This window comes from Zonotrichia albicollis, chromosome 6 (genome assembly GCF_047830755.1).
Source record: "Zonotrichia albicollis isolate bZonAlb1 chromosome 6, bZonAlb1.hap1, whole genome shotgun sequence".
NCBI lineage: Eukaryota > Metazoa > Chordata > Aves > Passeriformes > Passerellidae > Zonotrichia > Zonotrichia albicollis.
In genome coordinates, this window is record NC_133824.1 from 37582859 (window position 1) to 37607567 (window position 24709).

General features: G+C 41.3%; 1 protein-coding gene across 2 annotated transcripts in view; it reads right to left on the reverse strand.

Annotated features, from left to right (window-relative positions):
- Positions 1–23930, reverse strand: part of LRP5 (LDL receptor related protein 5) — a 133010-nt gene extending 109080 nt beyond the window's left edge. The window contains exon 1 of one of the 2 annotated variants that reach the window (XM_005491622.4): positions 23490–23930. In XM_005491622.4, the coding sequence (XP_005491679.1) occupies positions 23490–23583 (94 nt within the window). In that variant the 5' untranslated portion in view covers positions 23584–23930. The remainder of the gene's footprint in view (positions 1–23489) is intronic. The other variant, XM_074543240.1, reaches the window with a different exon arrangement.
- Between the last annotated feature and the right edge of the window lie 779 nt (positions 23931–24709).

The window sequence follows — 24709 nt, forward strand, 5'->3', positions numbered from 1 at the left end:
AACCATTCCTTAGGTATGGTTTTTGTACAGTTAACTCCTGCCTCAAGAAAGCAGTTTCTTTTATGTGTCTTGAGATCAAAAACTAATTTAAAAAAATTAAAAAATAAAATTAAAAATAGTTCAGTGGACTGCACTCCCTATACTGCCTCCCTGAAAATCTTTATTAAGGGGGTCTGGGATTGATTGTGTTTATGCCAGGTTTTACACAAAATAGTTTTGAACTTCCTAGTAACTCACATCACTCTTTCTGTTGCCCTCCCTAAAGAGATGAATTTAGTAGCTTTATCAAATAGTAATGTTAAAATATTGTTAAATAAACTTTGAGCTACTTTTGTTTTATTTTTTAAATAAACAAGCAGCAAGTCTTTGAAGATCTTGTTATATTTTTCACATTGCACAGGGCTCCCACACACACAATAATGACAGGGTTTTAGGAGGATGAGAGTTACTTCAGACCACTAGTTTTGTTTGGCAGCCTAATTTTTAAATAATAATGTTAGCAGTAACAACAAAATATAGCCCTGATTATATACCATTTCATTTCCACTGGCCGAAATTAGTTCATTTCCCTTGGTCAAGAGATGCCAAGGTATGCCCCTGAAGGGCATGCTCTGAACAAGTCCATCAAAGGTGTTCTAAATTATGAAATTTAGGATTTGTTCTACTTAGCTGGGTGGCAATTAAATATTTTTAAAATACCCAACAACATGCTCTGAATTTATTCATTATTCTTCTGTCCTGTTATATCACCTACTTCAAGCAAAAAAAATTCACACATCAAAAAAGCCAAGTTAGTGGATTTATTGTGTGTAATTCAGTGCACTTGCATCTCTGCAGCTCCTGGAAGCAAGCTACATGTGTTCAATGCCACGTTTATGTGGACACACCATTTTAAAGTAGTGTTTCTCAAACTCTCTTTTCCCAAGCCCACCCATTAAGCACACCACACAAATGCCTCTCGTGGTGCACCAGGCAATGGCTCTCTCAGACTGCCCTTAGCACTGCTGTAGCAAACACTGACATTGGTTACACAGGACAGCATATTTCATCTTCTAGCACAGCTTTAGCAGCTGGAAAGGACAGCCAAGCCCATGTGAGCTGACAACACTACAAGGACCACCAAGCCGCATACAGAACATATTTAAAGATCCACTGAAAAACTAAACAAAACCTAAAATATCAGCAGTGATTTGGAGACACATCAACTTACAATGAGATACTCATCAGATAAGACTTGCAAGCACTTTAAACATTTAGAGAAGAACATGATTCACTAGATCATAAAGCAAATTTTATTTGGTCTGTATTGTTAGAGAAAATTTCTAAACATTGTTACAAAACTGGTTCTTGGCAATCTCTCTCTGTGCTATGCACAACTGGTGTTCAGCCAAACAGTTCTGAGGATTGCAGCCTCATGCAATCCCGACTAGCTAATGTTAAGCAGATAAAATCTCTGCAGTCAGAACCCCCACATCTTCCTGACCTCAGGAAAGTTCTCACCTGAGCTTTTTACAGAGGTTAAAATATACATGAGATTTTCCCAAAGCAGCATGCTCTTCTCTACCACTTGTTTGTTCTTCTGAGGCTTCTGCTGCAATTTGCTATTCAAGAACCACAACGCACGTGACAGCTTAAATACAAATATACCATCTACGGGGGATTAGGGAATTGGCTTCAGACAGACACCGCCAACGAGCCCTGGAAACTGGTACTTTGAAAATGGCTGCTAAACTGAGCCTTCTCCAGAAGTCAGCTTCTGAGTTTGGTGCTGGTTGGAGATTGGAACCTGCACTTAACTCCAAAGGAGCTTAAACTGGCAATTTCCATCAAACTTCAATGATGATGGTCAAAGGGCCCAAGGTACACTGAAAATCCCACTCTAAATGAAGACAGTAAACTCTACAGGAAAGGTGAAAACTTCCCTTCTCTAAGAACAGGTAGGCAGCAGCACTTCACAGGTCTGCATTGGGATGCTTGAGTCCAACACGGTGTCGAAACAGAGGAAGGAGAAAGCAGAAACCCATCGCGCACACACGGGTGATCCACTGGCACCACAGCCAGCCTCCAGCCCTCCTCAGTGTTAAAATAAGAACAGTGTGACACAAGGAAGGCTGTCACAGTTCCCACACACCACCTGCTATTTCAAGATGTACCAGGCAACGTCTGCAGAGCCATCACAGACCTGCCCTGGATGTACACTCCTCCAGCTGCACAGAGCTATGCTCTGTGTGCTGCTGCCCCTAAGAGTGGAAGATGCTGTAAGCATTTACAGTTTATAACCCTGGGCCAAGAAAACTAATGGTATGGGTAACCTTTAATGACAAATTACTTGCACTTAAGGAAGAGAAGTATTGCTTTATACTGTTTCTCATGAAAAAGCCCACAGCGCCCCTACCTCTGCCAGAAGCTCAGTTCAGAAGTCTCTGACAACCACTTTCTGAGCCAAATCACTCAGCTGATGATATCAGCACTGACAAGATATCATCATAGAAAGAGAGATTCTTATCACAGGCACATTCACTTCAACAGCAGGGTCATTGTTCTATCAGTGAGGTTTCACATTTTGACTAAGGACTCTTTAAAGTACAAACCTGCATTTTGCCTAATACCATTACCTTCACCAACAACAGGTCCCAATTCCATAACAATGTTCGCCATATTCCACACAGGACTCACGACTGTTTTCTGTGTGAGATATTAATATGGCACTCTGTTTGTACCCACAAAAGTGGGATACAGCCTGTCCATTGAGATTTCTGGTATTTTCTGATTTTAGAATAAGCAGAAGTGGCACTGAAGTAGTCTCTTACACGATACTACTGTTGGGCTTTGCCAAAATGGGTAAGTGCCGAAGGCAGTGCTTAAAAATAGGGTTGGGGGATGTGACAGGAAAAAAATATACTCGGATGTTTCACATTCTGTGATGCAGAGTACATGGCAACAATTTTCCTGTTGTTATTCTAAATGCAATAGGCGTGGATTTCCCCCCACCCCCATGATATGCTCCACAATTTTAAAACTGCAGAGGAAACTGAAGATTTGTCCTACTTCTGCATGAACTGGTTTAGAAGAATGTAGACAAGAGGGTGACTTCCTTGAACATCTAAACATGACTTTTTCTGGGAACAACAGTTCAGGTCAATCCACGAATGGAAAAAAACAGTGCTATGTCCCCTTTTTAGATTCTGGATGTCAATCGGAGCAAGGTTCTTTTCTGTTGTTTTTTCTTTTTCAGTATTCCTCCTTGGTTTGGCAGACAGCTGTCTGGCCAATAATAGTAGATTACACAGTGAAGAGGGTTCCAAACTTTTAATGGGTAAAATAGTGGTTCTACATAATTCGGAAAATTTGGCTTGCAAATTTTATCCAGGACTTAAACAAATACAGGCTTGACAAAGGTATGCTTGTTTCTGATCTGAATTGTTTCCAATTTTTAGTTCCAGTTCCAGATGTTGTGTTAACTCCAAAAAAAAAAAAACCTTTAGAAAGCTGAAAAAAAGATATTTTATTTCTATTTCCACCAAAGGTACAATATGTACTGTATTTGCAAATTGCAGAAAAAGAGAATCAGAAATAGCATGTGCTGGATTCAGCTGCTGACAAATGTTACTCATTGGAACAAAAATGCAGTCAAGTCTCAAATGTAGGTTCCACAATTTGTCATGGTTTTCTTCTAACAGTTAAGAATATTCCCAAATAAAACCACCTTGTTAAATGGAACCTGCTACATGATACTGAGCTTTAGAGGGTGTAAAGTTAAGAGAAGTTTTTCGTGCCAAGCTGTAGACACAACTTCTGTTTTTTGTGCAGACTAGGTTCCAGTCAAATATTCAAGATTTAGGCTTTGTGAGAGCTTGTTAGGAAGGAGGAAAAAAAAGAGTATGAAGTGGAAAAGTTTATTTCAGATAACAAAATCTGTAACCTTGTGCTTGTACTTATATCACTGGTCATACCTAATTGACCACCTCGAAGGCAGCAAATAAACAGAACAACCTGTTCCAAGCTTTGCAGATCACTCCTTTCAGAAGATGACTCTGCTTTAGCCAAGAACATTGATGCAACCAAATCAATTCCTTATGGCTCCTTTTATCTTTTTAAGGTCAGCATTTGTCATGCAAGTTTTGTAAAGTGTTTCTACCAATGGAACTACAAAAAAAAAATTATCTTCTGGTAGCTTAGCTGAAGAAACATAAAATAATAATCTATGTTATTTGTCTCTCCACAGTGTAGAATTTAAGGACATTTCCAGAAAATACAGTTGTCAGCTCAAATCCTCCTGAATAAAAGAGTCTCCACATTTGAAGAAGTGTTGATAACATTCAAAAGAAAGCAGATTGCATTAGTTCTGTACCTAAATTTATAGATTCGTCATTTGTATGCGCAAGACAGGAAACACGTCTTAGAATTCAGCTCCAGGATGCTTCATTTGGATTTTGGAACAGGTTTTGAGCCTAGATAATGATTTAAAAATTAAGAAAACCTGAGAGGCAACGGAAATTTGGGGCTTTAAAAGGTAAGTTACACAGGAGCTGTTTAACATTTTTGTTTTGTTGTTTTTACAGCTAATTACTGCTCTGTATCATCTTAAGATTATTAACTGGTCACTCTCCTTGGTGTCTGCAGAATTGTGTGACATGCACCTATTGATACTGTGGTATATAACCAAGGATGAAGAACCCAAAAAGGAGACTAAAAATAATATTAAAGAAGTGCTGGCATGGTGCACAAAGAGAAAGCTGTAAAACTGCAAAAAAGCAGAAACTGTGCAAATCAAACTGCAGCTACACTGTGTTAGGAGGGATCTTGATTTAAATATGCCCTTTGCATTGGGCTGGGTCAGAAGGGTTTTGTTCTGCTGTCTGATTGAATTGGCCACCCATTCCTGCCCCTCTCCAGGGGGATGTTACTCCCCATCCCCCAGGCTCCCACCACACCACAGATGTTCTGGTGCCCTGAAATCTGCCCATTTGACTGCACACACAGTTGCTTTCCTTGAGCTGATCCTGTCAAAAGGATCTTGGTTTCAAAAGTCATATAGATTTTTATAAAAAGCAATAAGGCAACTTCTTTGCCCAGCTCAGCTGCAGACAGAATATAGCAGACAGACCTGCAGAGCACCTTCTCTTGTGCTGCTGTGTCTTGTCCACACAGTGCTCAGGGGAAGGAGCTTTAGAAGAGATTTTGTGCTTATAAAAAAGAATACATTGGTATGCACAGGTCTGCTATGCTTTAGGCATAAACCTAGCCATGAACAACCTCCCAAGCTAAAGATTTTTAAATATTTCCATGTAGATCTACAACAAATTATAACCTATTTTTCAAGTTAGCCTTATTTGCCTCTTGAAATTTTCATGCGAGTCTCAATAACATCTTAGTGGCATAAGAAATTAACTGTCTGCACTGCATAGCAAGGGAAGCTGCCACAATGTTGTTGATTGTCTCATATTACAGAAACACAAACTAGGAGAGTGAGCAAAAAAGCATGGTTGTGCACCTCAGCTCTGACAGCAGGTTAACTGCAAATGAGCTAAGAAATAAAAAGAAAAAAAAATCGCTGTTTTCTTCCCAGGTCATTTCAAGACTTAATACTTCCTTTTCCTTCTACATGATTTCCCCACCTGAATAAACAGCCAAGCCCAATTATTGTTTTAACCCAATACGTATCTGCCTTCCCCAAACAAGAAAGGAAATGAATGTCTAATAAAACCTGAAATTCATTACAAAGGGGGGGGAAGGGGAGATCAGAAGAAAGTAAAATTTGTCCCTGCAGAGAAACAAGGTTGGGAAAAACAGGCAATAACAAATTTTACACAACATGAACTGTGGTCATTCATACTAGGGAGACACCTACAACCAGAATTGTTATTTGCACCCTGAAGGACTCCATGGGCACACACGGGGAAGGACTGTCACAGCTGACAAACCTGCTGTCTACAAACACAAGGCAAAGAATGAAAAGAAACCCACAGAGGACCAGGATTAAGGGTTATGCAGTCCACAGCACATCCAAGGCAAGAGCCCAGTGTGCTAATCAGGACCACAGTAGAACTACAGCCTGTGGTTTTCTTCCAGGCAGAGTAACTTATATTTTCTCATACCTCAAGCTATCTTGCAATCCTTTTTGTAAAAAAGGCATAGATTTTACTACGATGAATGGTTTAGGAATGATCTCAGCCAGCCCAAATCTTCAATTCCTTTGCAGCTAGACAAGGTGTACTGCAAATCAGAAACAGGATTTCTGATAAACAGCAACAGGATTTCTGCAGAAGGAAGGGCACAAGCCTGTTAGCACTACACAAGAAAGCAGTATCATGGAGGGCAGACCAAAATGCATTTGTTTATTCTATAACAAAACTAACTCCAGCAATGTATGGCCACGAGTGATCTGACCATTCTGTTTCATGCACCATATTGCCTTTCTCCACCCTTCATTTGCACTGCTTGGCTGTGCCTTCGTTGCTAAAGAGGAAGATGTAAATTTTCCATTGAGATAGCTATTTTAATGTAAAGGTGTCTGAGGAGAACTGGAAATTTTACATCAAGTAGAAAGTCAGCAGCATTATCTCACTCCTCACCCAAGATTTCATAAGCTGCACAGAATTGCACTGACTCTATCAGGAATTTCCCATCAAGATTGCAGTATCAGTGTAGTAACAACACCTCTTTCAGCAATGAAGACATGGCCCAGGACTTTCACAGCAGAAACATTTCTCTCTTGAAAACATCCAGGGCATTTCAGAGAATGGTATTCCAAACAACCATTTCAACCACACACAACAGTTGAGAAAAACTAACAAATCCTGCAGTCCTTCAGAGAGCAGACTGGGAGTCGGAGGCAGAGCACAAGTAAAACACACACCACTGCAATGCTCTGCCCAGCACTGAACACACTCACAGCTGGACTAAGGAGCAGTGCCATTTGTCCTCTGTCTGGTGAAAGCCTTTTAGCACAGTAAGCTTATTACAACCAGCTCTGCATCTCTTCTACGTCCAGCTGTTGCAGACTGTTTTGGAGTTAAAATGTCTTGGATCCCATCCTCCCTATTAGACAAGTGGATATCCCTTTACTTATTAAAAGCTCCACAAAATACAACTGGTAATACAAAAAGCTATGTGCGACCCACGGCCTAAAATCATGTTTCCAATCCAGAAATGTCAAGCACCAGCACAGTGTCAAATACCAACTGCATTTTAACTTTTTATAACCAAGACTGTGCAGCAGACTGTTTGTTAATAAACATGAAATGCATGCAAGAAATGAGCATTTGCATTTAAGTAACTCCCTCCAGGTATGAATGACAATGACTAAATACAAAACAAACATCTGCCCTCTTATAATACAACAGGGGCTTATAAACCCAATTTAACCCACAGATTTAGATGCAAAGGGAAGGGGGTTTTTTCCTACATACTGATGAAGATGGAACGTTTCTTTAAAAATATATTATGCCCCAAATGTAAGACTTATGTGAATAGCTTCAAAAGCAAACAGAAGACACCTTAAATTTCATTTGTAAAATGCAAAAAAATCGAACATGCTGTCTGCATTCACCTAACCTTTGATGAACTGTCTGAAAGAGAAGGCTGAACAGCCAGAGTATTGTTAAACTCGAGGAAAAACTTACCTTCTCTAAAAACTAGATGTAAACTAGACCACAAAAGCATTCACTTTTTATGAAAAACTGCTTTCTCCTCAAAAAAAGCACCTACCAACAACAACACCACCCCAAGCCACGCCAAACAAACACTAACTCGAAGCACAGTTGATAAAAGCCCTTTGCTTCTATACTAAACTTAGGCAGCTCCTGTAACTAAATAATTTCTCAGAGTTAAGGCAGCCATCACCTTATCCTTACAGAAAATACTGTAATATTGCAACAATAGTAGCACCAAGTGGAAAGTATTTTATCAAGCTTATCTGGTACAGAGATGAACTAAGATGCAAATGAACATGAAAACTTTTTCTCCTTTAAAAAGGGACCTAAAATACAGAACTCTCTACTTATGTCAGTCTTCTATTAATTACCATGGGTCACACTTGATATCAACAGACTTCATGAGGGTGAAGGAAGTAACTCACTTTTGAGGACAATTCACAAGTTTGTGTCTCCTTTGCTGTGACCAGTACTTGCAATGTAGAGCAGTACTGTGCAATACATGTTATCACCTCTGCAGCAAGGAAATTCAAAACCACCAACTTACTTTATAAAAGCCACCCAGGGGCCAGTAACTACAAGTCATTATCACCAATTCACTGTTGTGCTTTAACAAGCTCTGTAATGAGAAGATGCTTTATTTCCCCCATGTTATTATCAACATGTGAGAAACATCAGCTTTCTTAAGTTTTACTTGGAGGAAGTTAGGGAATCTAAAACCTCTCAAGAATGTTTTCCACTGATTATAGCATTGTTTCCTTTATAAAACCCCATAATGCAGAGAACATTTTTATATAGATATACACATACACACATATATATATGGTAATGCAATAATAAGACTTGACATCAAATGACACCAAACATTTATAAAGGCTACTTAAGCCGAAATTTTCAAACCAAAAAATTTCAGCTCATGCATTAATTGTCCAAGGACACCACAACATCAAAGAAGAAAACATCTATCTACTCCAGAGAACAGTTAATCCATACAATTAACCCTCCTTCACATCACATCACACTATAAATGCGAACACATGCTCCGTTTCTTTATTGCTCAGAAGATTCTCCAAGATGCTATTCTTGTCACTAATGAGGTGCAGCACAAACAATTAAAGACTTGCAAAAAATGACACACAGAGCTTAGATTTCTTTTTATTTAGAAAAGAACTCCCAACACCCCCAACGTCACAGGCTGTGCAACATGTGAATTGCATCAAAACATGTGGCATCATCCTTCCTTCAAAGCTGGATATGTTAGACCCATCAAATCCTTGATCTTTCAGTATCACAGTTTTATTAGACTAGAGAAAAATCTGATTTAAGTCCCATTTTAGCCTATGTCATTGATCAGTCTCCTTCTTTCTCCTCTGTGATGCAGGGATTTATTAATAATGTGTTTGACGGAGGGGGGAGACTGGTGTCAGAAGAACAAAAGGAAGTTAAAACAATGAAATGATAATTAAAACAATGAGTAAGAATAAGGCATCCCACAAAACAGAAGATAACCAAGCAGGTTACTTTCAGGCCTAGTTTACTACATGGCCACACATTTTTGTACTGTCACTAGAAGGAGCACAGAACTGAAGCAGAATGCTGCTTCAACTGAAACCACTGGGCAAAACACTCACTTTGAAACAGAGCCTTGTCTTAATCTACACCAGGTGTTGCCAAAAAGCTCATTCTGGCTTTGTGTAACACCATCAGTTACCAAAAGTTCCCAGTAGGCTCTAAAATATATAAAATTGGTAACTTCACTGAACAGTATTCCATTGTTGCAACTTCACTTACATGATCTGCGCCTATATATTGTATTAGAGGGGGAAAAAGCCCCACACAACCATTCTCCAGGATTTAGAAGCAGTAAGGGAATCAGTTGTTGAGTTCTGTGTCAAATAAGCCTCTGGGGAAGAGTTAAAAATTAAGTAAAACTTAAAGAATAAACTGCAAATAAATAAAATTTGGGCCTTTTCTGGTAGTGCCAATCTTACAAAGATATAGAGAGATGTGCTTTGAGGTAGCCAATAGACAGGTTTCAGGAAAGCTTTTTTTTTTTTTTACATGAACTTGCAGCTGTCAGAACTAGGAAGTTTTGTGCCATTTCAGACACTGGGAAGAATTTTGAAACCATTACTGCTTGGCCAGTGCAACAGGTGGAGATGAAGTTGGGAGATCTGCAGGATCCAGCAGAGTCTGACCATCCACTCGGCACTTGCTCAGCCAAACGTGGGAGAAGGCATTCTCTGCCTGCCTATCTGCTGTACACTCATCTATTTGTCAGTGTTTTGGGATCATCCCAGCAAAAATTCTCCTCTCAGGATTAAGCAATATTTATGACAAGGCTTTGAATAAATTAACATTCTATGTTTCGAAGTCCTTCTGAGTAAAGATAATAAAACACAGTCACTTCTGGCCACATACACAAGAGAGATCTTACAACTGACATCATACACATCAATAACTGCAAAAAAAATCCCCCCAAAAAACCCAAACAAAAAAAAAAAAAAACAACCAAGCAAAAAACCCCACGCCGATTTTTCTTCCCAGTCATCTTACCTTCCTGGTGAAGGCCAAAGTTTTGGAATTGAATTTGAATAGCTTAAAAGCTAGATTTTCATTAAAAGAAATGTTGCCAAGCACACTGAACAAACACAAGTTACTCAAATACTCACAATAATCTGTTCCCAGTGTCCTGCTGAAGATTAAGTACGAAAATAACCCTGTGAAGTCCATTCCCTTTTATAAACAGCCGACATTAATTCAGACTTTAGAATAACAAACTGGTGCTAAAATTTCTTTTGCAGTTTTAAGTGTGCGCACATAACATTTAAACATTCCCCCACTCTATTCTTGCATATAAAACACTTCAAATTAAAAAGAAAAAAAAATCAGTATTAGTTCCTGGAGAAAATCAGAGGTTTTTGTACAATTTGGTGTACTGCTGCTGCCTCACAATATAGCAGAAGACAAGTTGCACAGGAGAAAGCACTGCATGCAGCTGTAATTCAGAGCACAGCAGCTGACAAGTTATATTTTTATCCCTGCAACCTCCTCTCAATCTCCAGTTGATGCCCAAGACTTGAGAAAACAAGCAAAAGCTTTTCATTAGTAATGGAACATCATCCCTGGATGCTGTGAATCTTTACGGACCCACTCATCACTTCCCGCCAACACAGTAGTTTGCAACAGCGATGGCACTTGTGCATCAGCAGAGAGTCACCTGGAATCATTTTAGTTTCCAACAGAGACCAAGGTTTTATTCATAAAATTTAAATGAGTAAAAAAACCCCAAAAAACACCAAAAAAACCTACCCAACCCAAAAATAAACCCCAAAAACCACCAATCCACACAACAAAAAGCTAAACAAACCTGTTGCTACAGATTCAAAATACGCAGGAAAGAATATGTAAAGCAGCTTCCTCACAACTAATGGTCAGGGATCTAAACACCTGGAGAATTTAACAGTAATTAAAAAATAGAACAGCAGAGTTTACAAGGAACCAAACAAATTCCTACCCACACTAGTACACGCAAGTTGAGTGTACCTGTCGTACACCGTGGCTTCCCAAGCAAATCAATATTTTTCCCCTTGTCCATTCAAACAAGTCCTCCCACACATCCTCTGCCTCATTGCCAATCAAGGGCCAAATGTGTCTGAAGGACACTCTTGCCTTGTGACCCAGCATTCCCACAGATTCTTGGAAGGCTTCCCCCATCACAAACCACCATTTGTGGACAAAAGGGTCCTAAGAGGCTATCAACAAGTGGATTGAAATGTGACATGTTATAAACAACCGTGACAATGAAACAGTTTCCATCAAGATGTGACCAGCAGATGCTCAGATTCAGTAACACGAGCCTGTAACTCACTCTCAATCCACAGAGTGTGAAATGAGTTCCAAGACCAAGATGAATATAAGACCATAATAAAAAATTCCAGAACTAATCTTTGAGGGGAAACCATTCCAAAATACAAGCACCCCAGGGGAAGTAATTGTGGAATAGCTTTTAGATTTTGAATTCATATTCTGCCTCAAACAAAGTGAGTTTTGTTACCCTACAAAAGCCTTATAATCTGTACAAGGAAGGAGATTCTAACAGGCCCCAAGTAAGTTGCTCAAAGTTGAACACTGGAGAATATCTCCTTTAGAAAGAAAACCTTCTGCCATGGCCCTGCAACACTGACTGCACAGAATCCCAAGAGTCAAAAGCACAAAAGACAGGACCCCTGTACCTGTATCTACCAAGTGTTTTCTACAGTGGTAGAAGAAGGCATTTTGCATATAGAAGAGGCATTTTGCATATATAAGAGCACCATTGTCAAGAAGCAACGACTGCTTGGAGGACCAAGTCAGCTGTATCAAGACCTTACAGCACTCCACATCCTCCCTCATTGCACACAGACTTCCTGAGGAAAAAAAAAAGCAACAAAACCAAAACACCCAACAGGCAAGAGGCCAACACTCACAAAGATCCCATAGCCATTGTTCAGAGAAAACAAGTCACTTGCATCATTCCCCACATGCAATAAGCTCTGGGCTGGCTGTGTTGTGCCTCTGAGGACCAGCACCAGATGTGCTCTATCTCCACATGCCAGGAGTTCCACAACCTGGGAATCAGCAACCAGAGTTCTCTTCCATGAACTAATTACTGTCACAGGATGGTGAAGGACCAGATGTGTCACAGTGATTAACATTCAAGGAAAATGAACCCTAGATCACTTACGTCTTTTGCAGGTAACAATGAAAACCTTAATTTGGACCATGCAAGTTGAGAGATAACATCAATGGAGATCACAAGCAAAGTATTTCCACATGCTCATCTTCTCTCCATTGTGCCCTAGACTGAATGAAAAGCAGCAATCCTCAAACACACACTCAGCCTCAGCTTCTCCAGTTTTACCAATTCTGTCACGGGCAGACAGTGTTAGTGGAGCCACATGCTAAAGGGACAGCAAGCAGCTTTTCCAAACTGCCAGAAATAGAAGGATGGTTTGGGGCTGCTTTTTTGTTTTGCTTAGGGTTTGGTTTTCTGCCTTTCATTCAACGATGCTGCCTCATCATCCTACTTAGGGAAGTAACCTAACAAGTTCCCAAGGGCTCTCTTGACCACTGGATAATAAAGATTACCCACCTACAGACATTTCAGCCTTAAGCAGCCTTGGTTCTTCACACAGCTGGGGGAGAGGGGGGAACAACACAAAGAAAGCAGGTAAAGTTTTAAAAACAATATACAAGATCTCTGCCTAGAAGATCTCTACCTAGAAGAGCTTTCAAGTTAAGAAGAAATACTACCAATATAGGAAAGTGATACTGCATGCAGAAATTGTAAAGACTGCAAAAGGGAAGGAAAGTGGTTATGCAAGGCCAAATATTTAGGTGCAGAACACTGATCAGGCATAAAATTTTGGTTAATAAATACTCATTGCCCTGCCTTCTAAGGAATACCTTACCTATCATCCTGGTAGTTTGAGGCTTCATTCCGCTCTAATGGAACAACAGCCATCAAGAGAACAATGCAATGGGGTCAAACAAAGCAGGTTCACTCCTAGATGGTTATTTAAAAAACCATCACACAGGAGAAGATGACTCTGAGGTGCTTCTTGTGTAAACTATTCCAAGATGCACTCAGGGAATATTTCTGTATCACTGCCACCTGTTCTCAAAATGCTGAGAGTTCACAGACTTCAAGGCATGCTTTGGTTACACCACCAAAACCAAATCAGGTATACTGAACTCCAGTCCCATACCTGCCAACTGTGAAACTCTCCTCCTTAAAATTCTGTATCAACAGCTAATATCAGGCATTCAAGTTCACACAAAAAGTATGGTTGTGGTTTTCTGGCTTATGAAGATATTTTTTTCAGAAACAGGAGGTTATTCAACAACACAGCCATTAGAATGAAAGGGGAAAAAACAGAGCAGGAGAAACTGGTTAACCAGATGTGTAAGCATGTGAGAACATAGATACTTATTGCATACATGCTCACACATACACACATGTGGAAAACCTCCCCACCACCACCACCACCCTGTCCCCCAGAGTCTCACACCCTTCCCTGTGTAAATACTTCACCATAAACTAGCCAGGACCTTGCAGAAGATTACTTCTGCTTAGGTCAGCATTTTTCTGAACTAGGAGTAACTCTGTCTCTGCTCCAGGAGAACTGAGTGGTCTGGAGGCTACACAAGCTACAGAGCTCACTTGAGCTGCCTGTGGCTCTCACTGAACACCTGCAGATCATGGTTTATTCACTGCAAGTATATCCAACACTCACATTTCTGCTGGTCTCTGTGCATTTCTCCAAATTTCACCATTAGCTACAATGTTCACAGAAACGAAGTTAGGAGAACTCTTAAGAATTCAGTTACTCCATTCAAAAAGCCTCAAGGAATATTTCCTCACTCTTTGGAGGATGGTTCCTTCTGTTAGTAACCATAAGGAGACTAACAGAAGGAACAAAAAGGTGCTTTTGCCATTGAAAAGTGCACCTTTTCAACAGCATCACAGAAAACCTTCTCCTGTGCAGGTTCCAAAGCCACAGCTGACATTGATTCAAGGGTTTTGTGGCTCAGGATGGGAGGGCTGTTGAAGATAGCCCTCATCCCATTTCAGATGAGATGAAAACCCAAATTCATTTTTAGGACAAGGGAAGAACTGCAAGTGATTCAATTCCAATATATTGAGGCTCCACAATAATTGTGCCTGCATTAGCCACACCCTCCCTACTCTCACTATGCAGCTTGCCTAAGTAAGTCCAGATGCGTAACTGCTTCTGAGTATGCCCTTTCTATCACTGAACACCTGCAAACTGGAGATTTAGAACATAAGTAATAGTCTACCACATTCAGACAGTAAAAAACACACTGTTAAAACCCAGACAGAACAAAATTCCCCCTAACTGCCTATTTCTTTTACTCAGCTTTTGAAGATGCAGATAATGTATAGATTTTTTTTTTTTTAATCATCCACAGCTGGGCAGACTTTCTAAATGGAAAATGCCACCCATGTGCATTTTCATCCTCTTAGTTCTCACTTGGGAACACAAATAACTCAGCAGTTTAATTTGCTCTTATATCTTTTGAGATAGACACAATCCAGGTAAGTCAGCAATACAGATTTCTGAGGTTAAAACATTTTCCCTTTGGAAAAAAAAACATAGATGCTTTAACACCTCATACTTCAGGCTGCTGAATTTCAAGCAGGGGAAGCAATTAGGGAAAAAATCTAAAGCAAAAGTAAAACTATTTGTATCATTTATATCATATTTAATGTCAAAATTCATTCCTATAAGGCAGACAACTCTACTCTGAGGTTTTTCTAAAACCAGAAAGTTTTCAACAACTGAAAACAAAAGCAAAAGGTGACAGAGAAAATAGGAAACTTGGTGGCCATGAGTAAAATTCCTTAAAAGGGACACAATACATAAGTGACCCTTTATTTGAAATAACTAGTTACACAAAGCCTCCAAAGCTCTTGGAACAATATGCACAATGTAAGTAGGGACCAATGGGACCAATACACATTTAACACTGGGTAATTTACGATTCAGTGTCCAAAGGTGACACCTTCTATAAAACAAAGGATTAGGGGTTTGCTGCTTTGAGAAGTTCAAGAAACAGCATGCTGACTTTTGTATTAGCTTCAAGTGCTAAGAAAGAATACCAAATATGTTATGTTATATAGACATTGCCTAGTTATACTACAGAGAATAAATCTCATAACCTCCCGTTCCTTTTCTTCCTTGAGTCATTCACTGTCATCACCAGAGACAGCTTGTTATCCAAGAGGCAAACTCTCTCTTTTTCCCTTCCTCTATAATGAAATGTAACACAGATAAAAAGACAGCCCGATTTCAGAATATATTTTCCTGGCATCAGCAAGACACTGGTCTAAGTGACTGAGCCTGTATTGGGTTGGTGTGGCAATGTTTTGGTGACAGAAGGGGCTACAGGGGTGGTTTCTGTGAGAAGCTGCTGGAAGTTTCCCCCATGTGCCATGGAGCCAATGCCAGGCAGCTCCAGCATGGACCCACTGCTGGCCAAGGCCCATGGGTGATGGTGGGAGTGTCCCCAGGGAAATTAACAAGGAAAAACAAGTTATTGTGTAGATAACAACATGTGGTGAACCGACTGCATCCCCTTCCCTTGTCCCCCTGCACTGCTGGCAGGGAAGAGGGAGAAAATCAGGAATAAAATTAAATACGCCAGGGAGGAAAGGAGGGGTTGGGGATAAGTATTTTTAAGATTTTGTTTTACTTCTCATTATCCTACTCTGATTTGATGGGCAATAAGTTGAACTAATTTCCCCAAGCTGAGTTTGTTTTGCCCATAACAGTGATTGGTGAGTGATCTCTGCCTGTCTTTACCTCCACCGTGAGCCTTTTGTTAAACTTTCTCTCCCCTGTCCAGTCGAAAAGGGGAGAGACAGAGCAGCTTTGGTGAGCACCTGGCATCCAGACAAGGTCAAACCACCACAGAACTAAAAACAGTATTGTGAAAACAAATATGCAGCAGAAACATTTCCAAATACCACAGCTTTGCAATTGTCCTTCTAAAGCAATCACTTTTTGCCCCAAAAATCTTATTTTTGTATCTGCACAAAAACTTGTAGAAACTGTTCCTTATTAATTATTTGAAAATAAACCTTGAACAATAATAATTACAGTAAAGACATAAGGCCTTTCACATTGCCTTGAGTATCATTTCTGCTCCACTTATGGAACTAAAACTAGAGAAATCAGCTTGGAAGACTTTCTTAAACTTGACACACAGATTTCAACACTCAACAGCCTCTGCAGACAAAGTCTGGTTACACAGGAACATGCCACAGCTTTCACAACACCCTAGAAATGATGGGCTGAAGGAAAACAACATGACAAAGTCCCCAAGCACCCCACTGGGTGCAAGGAACAGCAAAACCTCATAACAATGGGGCAGCTGGCAGACCACTCACTCAATGTCACGAAAAATACCCTTCAGTCTTACCTGAAGGAACAAATTTAAAGGATGTGCTATTTAAGAAGTCTGAGAAACAAGGAAAAGAATAATCCCAACTAGAAGAAATCAAGATACAGGTGGCATAAGCCAGAAAGCCCCCAGAGATGTGTCATGGTGGGATCTCTATGAGATCTTCACCCACCCCATGCACAACCCAGCTGTTTGCTTCAGGAGCACATGCTAAGGACAAACAAGGTAATTCTCATCACTTTCTGATCATGAAAAGCCCACTAAAAAAGAATTTCATCTCCTACAGCAAGGCCAAAAGGAAGCACCTTGACTTTCTTGATTGCCATACTCTACAGCACGATGTTGTGTAATAACAAAGAAAAAAAATCAACCAAATCACACCATTTAATTAGATTTCTTGTGTTCTAAATATTTTTCCCCTTCTTAAGCCCAGCTAGTACAAGTTTAATCTGGAAAAAAATGAAATATGAAATAATGAAAATAATGTCTTTGTGCAAAATTAATGAAAAATAGTACAAGGACTGGAAAAAGCATCCATGAAACTGAAATCACAATTTCCACAGAAGGCATGCTGAAGACCAGAATTTAAGTGTGTTTCTGCTGGTAAGCGTAATCTGTGCCTAATTCAAGCCCTGGACTATATGGCTTAAGCCATAAATACATACAGAGTTCCAGAGAAGTTCTCAAATGATGTATCAACAACTGATGGATTATAGCAGCCCTGTACACTTTCTTCATCTGAGCCTTCTCAGATTCTCTACTCCTTTTTTTTTTTTTTTATTTAGTTAAAACCAGCACTAAACAGCAGAAAAGAAAAAGAACATCTGCAAAATCACATTACAGTAACAGTGTTTGATTCCCAAAGCCCAAAGTTCAGTAGGCAGGTTCACTCAATCCACTGCTACTCCTCATCTGCCCAGAGGTGCAGAAGCATAAGGCAGAAAACACTCACACTCTCTGGCCTTGCTTTACTCTTGGAAACACCACAGAAAGAGGGGTCAAGCTTCTGTCTCAGTATACTGACTGCCCTCTCCTACCTCCAGTCTAATTCTTGAAGGCTGAGGATCAAGAATCCCCCAGAGTTAATTTATCATCGTAGCAATCATGTGAAACGAGTCACTTCCAAAAACCTGTACTGAAAAATGTATAAAGCATCACATTTAATGCAACATGGTGATGTAAACAAAATGTACAGTCGTGGCATTTAAATAAAGGGCAAGAGAGAACCTTTGGAATCATCATTACAAAATGTTATCAAATTCTAAGCCACATGAAGAGATGTCAAGATAAGTAACTCAGTCATTTCTCTCCCTCTCAGACAAAACTCAAGCCAACAGGTGTCTTGTAAGGACAGAACTACCAAATTAAAAACACAGCACTTTCACAGAACACCATATGCCCTTCAACAAGAATTCATGAGAAAAACATGAAAATCAAGACCTTTGTGTAACCAAATAAAAACCAGAAATACACTTCCCATCTTTCTATTTTCCATAATAGAGGGGAGAGATACACCCTAAAACACTTGCAACTTCATTTCCAAAGTTGCATAACCTTTCATGACAGCACAGGAACACCACACTTGATTTATTGAACAATTACCTGGTTTACATCTATAGTCTCAACAGGAAGACCAGAGTTCAAAAATTCTGCCTGCCACAAAGACAACTTTCGTTACTGTTTAAAGTAAGTGAACTTTAAGTGGGGAAGCTCAGTTTCCTTATGTATAATGATAAATAACAGATGTCGTACTTGCAGATCTTTCAGAATTAGCTAAAAATGCATACAGCATTTCAAAAAGTAAAAGTGCCAAACAGAATTCAACAATTATTATATTATTAACCAGGCACATTTTAAACACACACGCCAACATTTGAGCTCCTCAGACCACTGACAATCTCACCAAGAACTTACTACTGCATCTGCTGTCAGTGCTGTTTATTGCAATAGCAAAAAGCCTTCATACTGTGAAATGAAGACAATTCTGTAGCTGATTTACAGTCAAGAAAGCTCTTTTCCCAGTAGGCTATTTCCATTAAGTTAATCTAACACACCACAAATTATTTATTGGTTTGAAAGCAGTTTCAATTGCTTTAACGCTTTTATCATCCAGAGCAAACACACCAATTTAAATCAAGCATGTGTCAATTTATTGGCATCCTTGCAAAAATCACCCCTGGATTTAACATCAATACAAAATGACACCTTACATCTGTCTGTGCTGGCAGTCAAAGTGTGAGTCAAGCAAGAATAAAGGAAAGAAGAGCTAAATTAAAAATCTTGTTTATTACATAGACCCTCAACATCCTTACCAGCCCATCACCCATTCCTTACACGCTTTGGAGCTTTTCAGTCGAATTGGGAGGCTTAACAGATAGTTTCAATCTTTAGTAAACAGAAACCACAAAGATGAGACACTGCTAAGTTCCACATTCCAATTTTTCTGAGAGAGAAGAAACCAGAAGAATTGTTGGCCCATAAGCTCCAAACAAACAACTGTACTGAACAATACTTTGTGGGACATAGTTCCCATTTTCTTTCCTGTTCTCACCACAACTGTTTCACCACACAAAATCTCAAGAATTGCTAAAAATATCCTTTGACTCTATCATGAGCTTTTCCATAGCCTAACTTAACAGCAGGACTCTCCTGAACTACTTTTTCCAGTTTAAAGTCCCAGATGTGAGCTATCAGGAGATGGCACATCTTTGCCTCCTTCAGAAAGACTTCAGTGTCCAAACAGCACATGGGTTTGCCTAGCCAGCATCCCTAGCCATCATCTTAATTCTTTGCTCCTGTCCTAGGTGAGCTTGCAGTGTTGTTAGACATGTCCTGTCAGAAAGAATACCAAAAAAAAAAGAACAATCCACATGCCTCAAAATCTAAGGAAAATGCTGTTTCCACTGTGCACAGTAGAGCTGCATTGTTGCTGGCCTATGCCACAAACTTGAGGGGATAACTGTTCTACTGTCACTCCACCCCTGAAGTTCAGGTTGGTACTTATTTGAGTTCTCCACAGAGGTGAGGTCTTGAGCAGAAAATAACATCCATTTCCCTCAAGGGTTCTCAGCGCTGTGGGGTTTTTTCCAGCGACATCAACTCTCAAGAGAAATTCTCAACTTACGAAAGCCAAATATTTTGACTGTCTAATAACCCTTGGGTTACATACATAAGGAAAAAAATGAGATGATTTCTTGGAAAGATTGTATTGTAGGTAGCTTTATTTCTCTTCACTCTAAGAAGGAATTTAAACCAAATTATTGTCCTTAGTCTCAAGATGGCAGGCTGCTTTCATACAATGCAGTAAGCTGACAAGAAATACTGATCTAACATGAAACTAAACCTTATTATAGCTGTTTCTAAGCACCACCAACTGAAATTCACCAAGTGCAATTTAATTCTGTTTTGACAAAAAAAAAGAGAGAAATGCTTTGAAATGTACAGGGCTGGTTAATTTTTAACTAGAAGCAGAGTTACAGTAGACAGTCTTATATAGTAAGTCAGGTGTGTCTATTTTCCAGGAGAGGTTTTGTAACCTTTATTTCTTGTTACGCTGCCAAATCTTAGCCGAACACTAAAGGATAACAAGTTCCCAGAAACAATCTCTGTTTGCTAAAAAGTTACCTTGGCTTGCCTTATTCCAGAAACATGCAGGACTGAGAAAATTTACAGCTGGGGAAAAAACCCATAGCCTGTTTTACCAACAACTACATTATAAACAACTAAAATAAAAATTCTTAAGCTAAAACAGCAAGAGGCAAGGGTGGAACTTACACTGGGGTATTGATGAAATACATTCATGCTCTTCTAAGTACTGACTTTGTGTGTCGTGTTGATCTACATATTTCAGGGATCTATAGTATGAGTGATTTTAAAGCATCTCTGTGTGCTTTAAAATAAATCTAAATAATTTAAATTAAAATGAAATGGTAACAAATTAGTTCATATACCTAAAGACAGTTAAACCTATTTAACTTACCCTGGAGAAAGAAGACTCAGTGCTTTGAAAGCATGAACCTAAACTTCACAGTCAGCCTGAACTTTCATTATTTCCTCACTATTTCAAGAGGATTTATGACCATAATTTGTGACAGACCCTCACATCACGCTAGTAATAGTTATTAGGAAAATAGTAACTAGCCCCCTAAATCAATGACAGACTGACTGAAATGGCACTGAAATGCATTTGAGGACTCCTACACAGCACATTTCCCTGTCATAAAATTAGTAAGTGATTTTTCCTGCTACCTTCTACATTTAACCACAGCAACAGGTTTCCCAAGCTGTAAGTTATCTCATGTAAACAGTATGGATTAAAAGTCATTTTAGTGTTGGTTGTGCTCAAATGCATTTTTTATTTTGTGCTGCACCCCTAGTTTCAAGTATCTGTAACCATCACACTTCCTTGAGTCACACTTCTCTCCTCACCTTTCTGTAGCCTGTGTTTGTTGGCATCAGGCAAAGAGTTGTTACATTAAAGAAAACTAAGATACAATCTCACTATTTTGGGAAATTCACATGCATGACAAGACACAGTTAAGCAAGCACTTTTGAGTTTAAGTAAAAATAATTTTGGCTTGAGCTAGCTCTTAAGCAAGAATTATCTCAACTTACTTGAACATTTTAAGACCCCCACATGAAATACCCACTGTGCAATAGAAAGAATCCATAACTTATGGTATTTTCACAAAAATGAAAAAGCATGAGCAAGAAATTCCTCCCTTCAAGGAAGGACCAAATGCAACAATCATTATGTCTTTTCACAGTGAAATGAGTCAAGTACAAGCCATATCTGAAACAGGTTTACCATTATTTCAAGCCACATAAATAAAACACTCGTGACACCACCACATACAAAGCAAGAACTTAAGAGCTGTACAGCAAAATTATTTCCCAGCCAAAGTATTCAAGATCTATTACAACATGCCAAACTTCAGTGAAGCTGTAGCGCGGCAGAAGCTCCCAGCAGATCCCCAATCATGCAGAGATGCATTTACATATTTCTAAGATAAGCACATCAAATTACTTTTAATAGCTAAAAGTCAGGCATCTCCTTACAGAGTAGGGATTCTCAGAAAGGGAATTAAATCTATGGAGAGCCTTACATAGTACAACCATGCTCCTTCTAAAAGGACAGATGAACTCTCCTTAAAAGTACTGTCCAGATCAACACAACCAAACCTTCCTAATAAGTAGGCAGAACAAAGGCAATGCCATTAAGATCTGTAACTAAGACTCCTTAACTAATTATTAAAAACTGTACATTTGTAGCCCAGTTCTTCCATGCATGTAAAGGAAGATGACTGCTCATATCAAACATACACTATATTAAATTAATCAGTCTCTCAAACGAGGTGAAAGAAAACCAAACTCCAAGTTAGAACTTATTCCTTAGTTTTGTCACAAACTCTTGTTTTCCTAAGAATTCCAAATGCAAAGTTATCTCTTTTTTAAAAAGGGATTTTTCTATTGGAACCTGTAAAGTAAATGTAAGGAAATCCTTTAAGAAGCCTTCATATAAGAACCCTAGAAGTCAATTTCCACCCTCCACCCCCCCAAAAGCTACATTAGCTTCATTCAGTCAAACAAGAATGTGAACATCTGTACACAAACATAAGTGTACAGAAAGGAATAAATCACATTTCAGGTTTTTAGAAACATTTGCAAAAACTGTGGCAGCGTGTATGGAGAAGGTGGACCCTGCGATATGAAGGGTATCTTTTTGATATAATCCAGACAGAATAAGCAATACATAATACACACCCACGCAGAGCTCCAACTAAAAATATAGAATGATGATGCCAGCAGAATATGGTCTGTTCTCTTGCTCTAAATGACAGTTCTAATAATTACAGGAGGTTTGAAAAGGTGGGTGGCCTAATAAAAAGAGGCCCTGAGGTGATGTTCTGACAGCCTTGGCCACACTGCCGAGTTTTCTAAACTACCAGGAAATCGCAACAGCCAGGCTTCGGCTTGCTCAAGCACCGGGGTGATGTATCCAGGCAGACCACATGTAGCAGCAAAAACCCAGAAGTCTCGCACATGCAGCCCGAACTCCCCGTCTCGGGCGAGACAAAGTCGGGAGCGAAGCCGCACGCAGGAGGCACGGACACCGTCCCGCTCCCCACGGATGCTGCAGACACTGCACCGCCCCCGTCTATTTGTGATTTAGAAGGATTAGCACACTCGCTTAGAAACGGGACGGCCAAGGGAAAGCGGAGGGCAGGCTCCGTGCCCGGGACGGGGCACCCGGACTGCAGCTCCGGCATCGCCCGCAGGGCCGGGCCGGGCCGGACCCCCGCCCGCAGCCCCACACCGGAGCCGGGGCGAGGGGGGAACACAGGGCACGCACAGCAAACTCGCCTTCCCCCCACCCCCTTCCCGGCCCGGCCAAGAGTTTGAGCGACACCCGACACCGACCCCTCCAAACTCCACAGAAATCCCTGCCCGGGATCGCGGAAGGACGGGAGTGGGGGGTGGGCGACTTTTGTCTCTCTTTTTGCAACTGTGCGCGTTTACCTGAGCCACCCCTGAGGGAAAACCGCCTCGCCCCCAAGCGGGATATGTCCCGAGGGAACAGAGAGGAGAGGCCTCCTTTTCCTGCGCACCCTTTCTGCAGGAAAGCGGGGCGAGGAGCAATAGTTTTGGGGGGGAACTGGCGCAGGCAGCCTCCCGTGCTCCTCCCGGCCCGTCTCGTCCATGTGCGCGTCCTGCGCCTCCGCGGGAGCCTGGCCCCGCTCCCGCCCCTCCCCGCCGCACTCCCGGCGCAGCGCGGGGGAAAGTTTGCCCAAGTCCGACAACAAAAGGGACAGCGGCGCTCGCCTCCCCGCCCGCCCGGGCCCCGCGGCGCCCCGAGGAGCTTACCCCCGGCCGAGCCCGGCTCGCAGCGCAGCACCGAGGCGGCGAGGAGCCGCAGCAGCAGCAGCAGCGGGAGCGGCGCGGCCGCCGCCGCCTCCATGTTGTGCCGCCGCAGCAGCTGCCGGAGCGCACGGAGCGTCTCAGGCAGGCTCCATGGTCGGGGCGCTGCGCTCGGCGAGGAGGGAGGCGGGGAAGGGGGGAGGCGCTGGAGCCGACCCTCCTCCTCCTCCTCCTCCTCAGGCCGCCACCAGGGAGGGGGCTGGGACGGAGGATCCCGGCTCGCACCGCATCCCGGGAGCGGGCGGGGGCGCACCGTCCCGCCGCGGCGCGTCCCACGCGTGGGAACACCTGGCCGCGCGGGGAGGAGGTGCGGCTCCGGGGCTTGCTGCTTTATCTTGTTAACTCCTTCCTGCTGCAGCTATTACTCCAGAGCCAGCCGGGAAGGCTGCAGAAGATGGCTCGCTGCGTGTGCAAAAAGCAACCTTTCGCTGGTGGATTTGGAAGTTAACAGCGGGGACGCCCGCCCCCTTTTCTGTCTCCAGGAAAAAGAGTGGTTGTTTTTTTCCCGAATGGAGGTTCGTTCTTTCCTTTTCTCCTCCCACCAAAACAAACATTCTATTAAGTCACCGTTCCACAAAACACTCGTTTTCAAAGAAAACTGCATTCAACAGTCTTCTGTCGCCGTTCCCCCCCTCTCCCTGTTAAGCATGCCACCTGCTCCTATAAACACATTACCACCAGGAAAGAGGCAGAAACTGCGCTGTGACATGGGGCTTGGTTTGTGCCGGGGCCAGGTGCAGAGGGCTGAGAAGGACCCGGCTCACACTGAGACATCCCGCAGCTTTCACAGGCCAAATACTGCCCCCGTCTCTCACCCAGGGAGAAAAGCAAACGGCGTAAGTTCAGAATTTTTAGTTAAGTGTCCATTTTTGGGCATCAGTGTCCTTGTGCTGACACTGATTTGACAATAAGGAAAAGGATTGCTGGATGGCCTTGTATAGAGGTGGAAATCACAAGGGTCCGCCCAGCATCCCCTTTAAACGGTTTTTGCAAGTCTCAGAGCAGAAGCCATAAATCACAAGCAAACACTTAGCAAATGGATGTCACATTTTAATAGTTTCATTACATTTTAGAGATTAGGGACTTCCAGCTCGACCCGTTGCCACATACTAATTTATCTGCCTTGCTGAAAGTGCTAGAGCAGCAGCTGAGATTTCTTCTTGGTG